The sequence below is a fragment of the Arachis stenosperma genome, chromosome 2, assembly GCF_014773155.1.
Source record: "Arachis stenosperma cultivar V10309 chromosome 2, arast.V10309.gnm1.PFL2, whole genome shotgun sequence".
Classification (NCBI taxonomy): Eukaryota; Viridiplantae; Streptophyta; class Magnoliopsida; order Fabales; family Fabaceae; genus Arachis; species Arachis stenosperma.
Window position 1 is genome coordinate 59,464,887 of NC_080378.1, and position 10,800 is coordinate 59,475,686.

At 35.3% G+C, this 10,800-nt stretch overlaps 1 protein-coding gene across 1 annotated transcript; it reads right to left on the reverse strand.

The window, feature by feature from the left end:
• Nucleotides 1-282: 282 nt before the first annotated feature.
• LOC130962919 (uncharacterized) lies at nt 283-990 on the reverse strand. Its single transcript, XM_057889075.1, has one exon. The coding sequence runs from the start codon at nt 988-990 to the stop codon at nt 283-285; it is 708 nt and encodes a 235-aa protein (XP_057745058.1).
• Nucleotides 991-10,800: the final 9,810 nt, after the last annotated feature.

Consider the following 10,800-nt stretch of genomic DNA (forward strand, 5'->3'; position numbering starts at 1 on the left):
CACATGGTCCACATCCACCAATATGTAATTGTTTGAGTATGAAGGTGGGAATGGTCCCATGAAATCAATCCCCCAAACATCAAACAATTCCAACTCCATGATGAATCTCTATGGCATTTCATTCTTTTTGGGTAGGTTGCCAGCTCTTTGGCACTCATTACACCTTGTTACAAACTCCTTTGCATCTTTGAACATTGCAGGCAAAAAGAATCCACACTGCAATATTTTGGCTGCAGTCCTTTCTCCAATAAAATGTCATCCATAGATAGATCCATGGCAGTGCTAAAGGACCTCTTGTCTTTCCTCATGAGAGATGCATCTTCTTAGAATCCCTTTAGCACACTTCTTGAAGAGGTAAAGCTCATCCCAAATGTAATGCTTGGCATCATTGATGAGCTTCCTTCTTAAGTTCTTGTTGAAGTTGGACGATAACTCTCCAATGGCCTTGAAGTTCGCTATATATGTGAACCATGGAGCCTCTTGAATTATCATCAATTGCTCATCCGAAAAGCTCTCATTTACCCCAAGGCTGTGTGCTTCATTCTCCTCATGTGGGATCCTTGATAGGTGGTCAGCCACCTTATTTTTTGCTCCACTTCTATCCTTGATTTCGTTGTTGAATTCTTGGAGTAGTAGGATCCATATTATCAGTCTAGGCTTGGACTCTTGCTTGGTTAACAAGTACTTAAGAGCTGCACGGTCAGTAAACATAATGACTTTAGAACCAATGAGGTAAGATCTAAATTTATCAAATGCAAAAACTATATCAAGGAGTTCTTTTTTTGTGGTGGTGTTGTTCCTTTGGGCTTCATTAAGAACCTTGCTAGCATAATAGATGACATGCACTAGCTTATCTATCATTTGTCCTAAGACAACACCAATAGTAAAATTTGATGCATCATACATCAATTCAAAAGGTAAATCCCAACGAGGTGGTGCTATAATAGGTGCAGAGGAGAGCTTACTTTTAAGCTCATCAAAAGCTTGCATACATTCTCTATCAAATATGAATGGTACATTAGAGACAAGAAAGTTGCTTAGGGGTTTGGCAATTTTGAAAAGTCTCTAATGAACCTTCTATAGAACCCAGCATGCCCCAAAAAATTCCTAATTGCTTTGACATTGCAAGGTGGAGGTAATTTTTCAATCACTTTCACCTTGGCTCTGTCCACCTCTATGCCTCTTTTAGATATTCTATGGCCAAGGACTGCCCCTTCGGTAATCATAAAGTGATATTTTCCTAGTTCAAAACTAGGTTAGTCTCTTAGCATCTCTTGAGCACCAAGGCAAGGTGGTGTAAGCACTTAGGAAATGAGTCACCAAACACTGAAAAATCATCCATGAAAGCCTCAATAAACCTCTCAATCATATCAGAAAATATGGACAGCATGCACCTTTGGAATGTGGCAGGTTGATGAGCGGATAATTTATACGCTTTTTTGCATTATTTTTAGGTAGTTTTTAGTATGATTTAGTTAGTTTTTAGTATATAATTATTAGTTTTTATGAAAAGATCACATTTCTAGACTTTACTATGAGTTTTTGTATTTTTCTATGATTTCAGATATTTTCTAGCTGAAATTGAGGGACCTGAGCAAAAATCTGATTCAGAGGTTGAAAAAGGACTGTAGATGCTATTGGATTCTGACCTCCCTGCTCTCGAAATGGATTTTCTAGAGCTACAGAAGCTCAATTGGAACGCTCTTAATTGCGTTGGAAATTAGACATCTTGGGCTTTATATAATACTTCATACTTTACCCGAGATTTGATGGCCCAAACTGGCATTCCAAGTCAGCATAAAAATTCTAGCGTAAAACGCCCAAACTGGCACCATAATTGGAGTTAAACGCCCAAACTGGCACCAGAGCAGGCGTTTAACTCCAAGAGAAGCCTATGCACGTGAAAGCTTCAATGCTCAGCCCACACACCAAGTGGGCCCTGGAAGTGGATTTCTGCATCATTTACTTATTTCTGTAAATCCTAGGTTACTAGTTCACTATAAATAGGACCTTTTACTATTGTATTTTCATCTTTTGATCATCTTAGATCTTGGGATCAGGTCTTTGAACCCTTTTTTGATTGTTTCATGTTATTTGGGGACCTTCATCACCTATGTATTTTCAATGGTGGAGTTTCTACACCTCAAAGATTAAGGTGTGGAGCTTTGCTGTTCCTCATGAATTAATGCAATTACTACTATTCTTCTATTCAATTCAAGCTTATTCTTATTTTAAGATATTCACTCGCACTTGAACCTGATGGATATGATGATCCGTGACACTCATCATCATTCTCCCTTATGAACGCGTGCCTGATAACCACTTCCGTTCTACGTGCTATAGCTTGAGTGTGTATCTCTTGTTTTCCTGGTTCACGACACATGGTTGCCTCTCCTGACAACAGATACTCTCATTCCGTGCAATCAGAGTCTTCGTGGTATAAGCTAGAATCAATTGGCAGCATTCTTGAGATCCGGAAAGTCTAAACCTTATCTGTGGTATTCCAAGTAGGATCTGGGATGGGATGACTGTGACGAGCTTCAAACTCGCGAGTGCTGGGCGCAGTGATAGTGCACAAAAGGATCAATGGATCTTATTCCGACACGATCGACAACCGACAGATGATCAGCCTTACGTAACCCGTAGCCGGACCATTTTCACTAAGAGGACGGACGGTAGCCATTGACAACGGTGATCCCCCAACATACAGCTTGCCATGGAAATGAGTATGTAAGATTGGATGAGGACAATAGGAAAGCAGTGGTTCAGAGGGAACAAAGCATCTTCATACACTTATCTGAAATTCCCACTAATGAATTACATAAGTATCTCTATCTTATTTTATGTCTTATTCATCTTTTAATTATCAAAATCCCATAACCATTTGAATCTGCCTGACTGAGATTTACAGGATGACCATAGCTTGCTTCAAGCCGACAATCTCCGTGGGATCGACCCTTACTCACGTAAGGTATTACTTGGACGACCCAGTGAACTTACTGGTCAGCTGCACGGAGTTGTGAAGAAAGTGTGTGATCATGATTTCATGTACCAAGTTTTTGGCACCAATGCCGGGGATTGTTCGAGTTTGGACAACTAACGATTCATCTTGTTGCTTAGATTAGGTAATTTTCTTTTTATTTTTTTCTTCAGAATTTTTAAGAATGAATTCTAGAGTTTCAGATGATATTTTTATTATCACAGGAGCTAGTTGATTCCCATCAATTTGGCTGTTCTATGTAATGTCTTGCTAAAGCTTGTTTAGCTTTGTCTAATTTTTTTTTAGACTGAAGCTTTAGACTAACATTGCATGATTCTTGGAATTCTTATTAAAAATTTTGAGTTTCTTATTTTCTTTTTCAAAATAATTTTCGAAAAAAATACATAAAATCATAAAATCATAAAATCATAAATATTTTGTGCTTCTTGTTTGAGTCTAGTGTCAATTTTTAAGTTTGGTGTCAATTGCATGTTTTCATTTTTCTTGCAAATTTTTGAAAACTCATGCATTGTGTTCTTCATTGATCTTTAAGTTGTTCTTGATGATTTTCTTTGTCTGATCTTTAAATTCTCTTGTTTTGTGTCTTTTGTTATTTCTCATGTGCATTCTCAATTTGTTAGTGTCTCTAGTATGAAAATTTCTAAGTTTGGTGTCTTTCATGTCTTTCTTTTCTTAAATTTTTTTCAAAAAAAAAAATATATGTTCTTGATGTTCATCTTGACATTTAAAGTGTTCTTGCATGCATTGTTTATTTGATCTTAGTTTTTCATGATTAGTTTCATTTTGTTGTTTTTCTCTCACATCATTAAAAAGTCAAAAAAAATTTTCAAACTTATGTCTTTTCAAGTCAATAATACAGAGAATTAAAGATTCAAAACATACAGCAGAGGAATCACAGAGAAAAAGCTGGACATTCAAAATGCCCAGGGAAGAAGGAATGCTGCCATACTCAACCTTTTTCAGGAAAAAGATTCCCTACAATATTTTAATAGCAACAAATCAGCCAAAAAGGCTCAGTTTAATCTTCTGTACCCAAAAGAACTGAAATTAAAAGAAGCAATGAACCAAAAATAAGCAGAAAGTGGAAAGTGTATTACCGCAGTGGTTTATACCTAGCGCAGCTACTATCTTGTCAGGTGTTATGTATATTTTCCGATGGAGAGTTTTCAGGCATCCATGATAGTCATCATAGCAAGCAATCAATTCTCTCAAGAGGCTATAAGAGACGTTCCGGGACATGTGCCAACGCACCAAATTTTATTTCTTCAACAATATCTTCCTTTTCTTGACTCATTTCCTTGAACACATTTGCTATTGCCTTTGCCTGGCATCTGCAATCATAAGTTTTTTGCAAGGTTTTGAAATACAATGTCATGATATATTTATAATACAAAATAGATTTTATTCGAATAAAAGTAGAAAATACAATTAATGTGTGCATATGCTTACGTTATAGGCTTTTCCTTTTTTGTCACCATTGTCATCTTCATTTTTGCTGTAAGAACAAAAATATTTGGTCAATACTTCACTCAATACACCGACAAGCACAAGCAAGCATATTTTAATCAAGTGAATGAAAATGTCGCAACCCACTGAACCAAACTCCCTTGATATATTGAATAAAACACGATAAATAATGAAACACCTAGAAAAGTATTTCTTCATGCAAAAGAACCTAGCTGAAAACACTAACATTCAAGTGATTCAAAATTAGCAACACCATTGAACTGAACACAATTCATGTTTTGAATAAAATGTGATAAACATTTAATCAGCAAGAAAATTATTTTTGCATGCAAAAAGACCCAACTGAACACACTAACAATCAAATGAATGAAAATGGCCAACTTCACAGAATTGAACACCAATCATGTTCTGAATAAAACATGACAAACATTCAATTATTAAGAAATACATTTATGCTTGCCAAAGTGGTGCGTGAAATTAGAACTTGCATAACTTCACCGGCAAGTGCACTGGGTCGTCCAAGTAATACCTCAGGTGAGTGAGGGTTGATCCCACGAGAATTGTCAGACTGAGCAAGCAATAGCTATATTGTTGGACTTAGTCAGGCAAATAGTAAAAGAAAGTTGTGTTGATTTAAACGCATATATCAATGAAGCAAGAAAAGCAAGAGAAGATTGGTGTAAAATCAATATAAAGAAAACAGTTAAAGTCACGGAGATGTTTATCTTTTTGATACTTCTTACTAACTGTTTTAAACCCTAATTTCTTAGCAGTTTAGTCTCCTCCAATCCTACTGAAACGCCACAGACAAGGTTAGTTGTTTTGGATTAGAGGGTGAAGTTCAAAAAACTAGTTTAGTGCCACAAAAATCCCAATTACTTAAAGCTAACCAGATTCTATGTCACATATTCAAATTAGTCCAGGTAATTCGCAATTTAGGAGGAGTGTTTTCAAGCTATAGCTCAAGTGACCTTGGTCAGAGTATCACAAGAACTTATGTAGAAAAAGGGTCATACTTCTGTTCCACCCAGATTCATAAGATTAAGAACGAAAATAACACGTTAGAGTTGAATCAAACATGTATTCAATTAGAAAAATAATAATATTAATCTATAGAAATAAACAGAGCTCCTAACCTTTACCAGGTGATTTAGTTGCTGATGATGTATAGAAAAAAAAGGGTTTTAAAAGTATAGAAGAAGATCTGATGATCCTTAACCTAAGTGATCTCCTCCTTAAATAGTAAATGCTAAACCTAAAAGATATTATTTTAAATTAAGAATTACAAAGATAAGATAAGATAAGCCTAATGAGTGCTAAATCCACTTTGGAGGCCCAATAGTATGTGAAACAGACAGCAACCTGGCATTCAGTGCAAATCTTGGTGTTGAACGCCCATAGGGGAGGAGTGCGTTCTAATCCTTTGCTCCTTGGTTGGCGTTGAATGCCAGTTTGGGCGTTCAGCGCTGGGAGTTACTCCTTCTTGGGCACTAAATGCCAGGCTCAGTGTTTAGCACTAGATTTGGTAGTGATTCCAGAAAAAAATATAAACCATTATATATCGTTGGAAAGCTCTAGAAGTTAACTTTCTAACGTCATTAAGATCGCATCAATTGGAACTTTGCAGCTCAAGTTATGCTCGTTGGAATGCAAGGAGGTCATGGTTGATACCATCTGCTATCCTTTCTTCATTTTTGCACAAGACTCTGCCAAATTCGTCCGAAATTCACTTGAAATAAAAAAACACCACAAAAACTCAAAGTAGCATCCAAAGATGAATTTTTCACTAAAATATAATAAAACTTAATAAAATCTAACTAAAAATAATATAAAAACAACTAGAAAAGGGTATAAGATGCTCACGCATCATAAAGGACCCAATTGAAGACATTAACAATCAAGTGAATGAAAATAACCAACTCTACTTAACCAAATGCCATTCATGTGTTGAATAAAATGTGACAGACATTCAATCAGCAACAAAAGTATTTCTGCATGCAAAAGGACTCAACTGAACAGAGTAACAATCAAATGAATAAAAATTGGCCAACTTTACTGACCTAAACACCATTCATGTTTTGAATAAAAGGTGACAAACATTCAATCATCAAGAAAAATATTTCTGCCTGCCAAAGGACCCAATTGAAACACTAACAATCAAGTGAATGAAAATAACCAACTCCACTGAACCGAACGCCATTCATTTGCTGAATAAAACATGATAGACATTCAATTATCAAGAAAAATATTTCTGCATGCAAAAAGACTCAACTAAACACACTAAAAATCAAGTGAATGAAAATCACCTAGCCCACTGAACAGGACACCATTCATGTTGTGCATAAAACGTGATAAATATTCAATCAGCAACAAAAGCATTTCTGCATGCAAAAGGACTCAACTGAACACACTAACAATCAAGTGAATAGAAATAACCCACTCCACTGAACAGAACGTCATTCATGTGCTGAATAAAATGTGATAGACACTCAATCATCAAGAAAAACATTTCTACATGCAAAAGGACTCAACTTAACACACTAATAATCAAGTGAATGAAAATCACCAAGTCCATTAAACAGAACACCATTCATGTTGTGAATAAAACATGATTTTATAATGTTGTTACATTATAATAAAAGATGACATTGGAAATAACTAAATTATAATAAAAGATTACAAAATTTTATTATAATTCTCTTTCACAAGAATTAGCTTAATTATTAATCGAGTGTCATTGGAAATAACTAAAGGTGAAATGTTTATTTGATTAAAGTAAAAATTAAAAAGTTTTGTATAATAAGAACATGAACACACAAACTATTAGATATAATGCACATGAAAAATCAGTATGCAAAGGAAATAATTTTGACGATAAACTCATAATTGCCACCTATATATTCTATATTTCTTGAAATAAATTAAAATCCATATTCAACCAAATATATATAAATATATTATATGCAGTATTACTTTCAATTCACAAACTTCTATAGAAGTATAACTATAAAAATTTTAAACACTAATTTTCTTGCTACAAAAGTTTCAAGCTTGCATAGTTCTTAGAAAAAAAATTGTAGCTATTCCTATTTTATTTTGGTCGAGATGAATCATGTAGCTACTCTTGTTTAGTATTTACTTAACATATTTATTTATTTTGGGTTAAACTATGTGTACACCAAAATCAGCCACCAAAGTCAGCCACCAGTATAAAATACCTGCTAAATACAAATACACATTGAAAATAAATTAAACCACACATATATTTATACATAAATACATTGGTGGCTGATTTTGGTGTACAAATAGTATTTTTCTTTATTTTTTATTATCTATGACATTCAAAATCTTGTAGACATTTTTGTTTGGTATAGGTATTTAAATATTTTTGTTTCAAAAAAAGGCTTCATAAAGCAAATGTTAAATTGCCCTTATTGTACACATTAAATAAATCAATCAATCACATTATTATTTACCTTGAAGGTTTTATTATTTCACTATCATCTTTAAGAATCTGAATTTCTCTCCTATTGTAGTGTGCAAGGTGAAAAATACCAGAATACTCTATCGGTCAAGTGAATTAATCAATCATAGCATTAGTTCTACAAATGATACTATTCTCAAATTCAACTAAAAATCATATAGAATAATATAGTGAAATTATAAATACTAAAAAATAATAATATTCATATTCACTATTCAGCAATAGCTAGTGTGGGTACATTCAAATACCAAGGTAGAAGTGCTCTAACCATTGGTGTAACACCCTAATATCCAAATCCTTATACTCGAGTCATAAGTCAATGATGTTACGGTGGTACAACTCTCAGGTGGATTTTTAATACATAGTTAAAGGTATAATTGAAAGGAGTATTAATCGAGAAGCCTAAAAAGGGTAAAAATACAATCGGAAAGTCGTATCACTCACGCATCAACAACCAAAAGAAAAAGTGTGAAGTCGAAAGCGACATACAGATAAAGGCATAAAGGAGAGTAAGAGAAGGACAATATATAGATATATAACATAAGTAAATAGCCACTAGTTGCGACCCGCGAAGTTTAGGCCGGCTAGGGTATAGTATGAAAGTAGTTGACAACAGAATCTCCTAATCTCTCCCAAAAGAAACATAAGAGCCTTTATAGGAAAGTTTTCAAAAGGATTAAATACATAATGTAGGTTCTTTAAAATAAAAAAAATACGGAGAGATTCTAAGCAAAATATAAAGTAGAGAATATAAAGATCTTCACCGTCCCTCAAATGAACCACAACTCACTTCTGAGCACTTGGACTTGTATCTGAAAAAAAAGGAGATATATACGGAATGAGAACCCCCGACCCATGGGTTTCCAGTATGGTAAAAGTGCCAAATAAATACAATGCATTGTAATAAAAACTCACTAAGCATCCTAAACTTCCTTTCACCAAATATTCATCCTATGTTCTCGCTAATCCATAAATAGGCCACTGTCATAAGGGAATGCTATATCTAATTCATCTTCATCATGCTTCCTAACTTTCTAACTCTCCAACAAATTAGAATCAAAATCATAAGCCAAACCATCACCGGTTATTCTGTCTTAGTAGTTCTATACTAATACTTTATATCCTCATCTGGAGCAAGTAAAATCACATCACTGCGTCTACCCAAGGAGCTCAAATTATCATGTTTTCTACCTCGAGAAGTGAAACCACTTTACTGCGTCTACCCAGGGAACTCAAATTACCTCATTCAAAAATTATCATTTTAAATTCATCATATTATTACTCTATCTCAACAAGAACAGCCCTCAGCATCAACCGATACCAGCATGAGAGACCTCTCAGTTGTACAAACACAAGCAATACAAAAAAGTAATACACAATAAGTTACAAGTAGAAGAAGTAGCACATAATCAGGTAACATAGCATGCTTGTACAATTTAGCAATCCAAAACAAATAGGCAAACTCAAGCAAGTCAAACATATGCAAATGATGCATGCCTGTCCTATGGCTGATGAGTCTCATCTGTCGGTTATAAAGCCAACCCGACAAGTCCTGGTAGCTAACCGTGGATGGAACACCAAACACGGAGCAATTGGGACAACGCCGCAACCCTTGCATCTTACCTACGTACCCGGAGCAGGGGACAACCTCACCACTGCCTCTTACCCAGGTGGTGTTATAGTTCTCGACCTGGAGCAAGCGGCGACAGAACACAGCCCTTGCATCTTACCCGAAGCGTCGAATTCTCCCGAAACAAGTGGATAACACTACTGCATCTTACCCGGATTCACATTTAGAAACACATTTTCATTATCATTACAATTCATTTCTATACATCAATTCATTCATAATTTATACCCGGAGCAAGTGGATAACACCACTGCATCTTACCCGGTGTCTTTGCCTCTTACCCGGAGCAAGTGGATGACACCACTGCGCCATACTCGGAGGCATATCACAATAAAATTAAAGTTCATTTTCATTATTATTCTAATTCATTCATAACCATTAATTCATTAGTTCATTTTCCATACATTCTCAACATCTCTACACTTCTTAATCATATAACCGGAGCAAGTGGTTATTTCCACCGCCTCTTACTCGGCACCTCTATCTCATTCAATCATATGCATATAAATACTCCACCATAAATCAATATTTATCACAGCCATCCGGCTCACAACATAATACACAACCAGCCATAATTCACTAACAAACACAGCCCTTCAGCTTATGGCATACACAACACTCCCACCATCATCCTTAGCAACTCATACAATCATCATTACTCATCATTCATCATTGATTCTCACTTTACCTCATCCACAAGTCACCACATATCCTAACTTCTTTTCATTACTAGGCATACAATAAAAATTTAGGACTTAAATGATGAAAATCAAGGCTTAGAAGTCTGAAATTCGGCTTTAAAGACTCAAAAATCAACTTTTGCTGAAAACGGTGTCACGCATACACGTCGCCCAAGCGCACGCATGGAAAGCGAAAAAAGGAAGTGACGCATGAGCGTCATTGACGGTGATGAGCGGATAATTTATACGCTTTTCGGCATTGTTTTTAGGTAGTTTTTAGTAAGTTCAAGCTACTTTTAGGGATGTTTTCATTAGTTTTTATGTTAAAATGACATTTCTGGACTTTACCATGAGTTTGTGTGTTTTTCTGTGATTTCAGATAATTTCTGACTGAAATTGAGGGACTTGAGCAAAACTTTGATAAAAGGCTGACAAAAGGACTGCTGATGCTGTTGGAATCTGACCTCCCTGCACTCGAAATAGATTTTCTGGAGCTACAGAACTCCAAATGGCGCGCTCTCAATGGCTTTGGAAATTA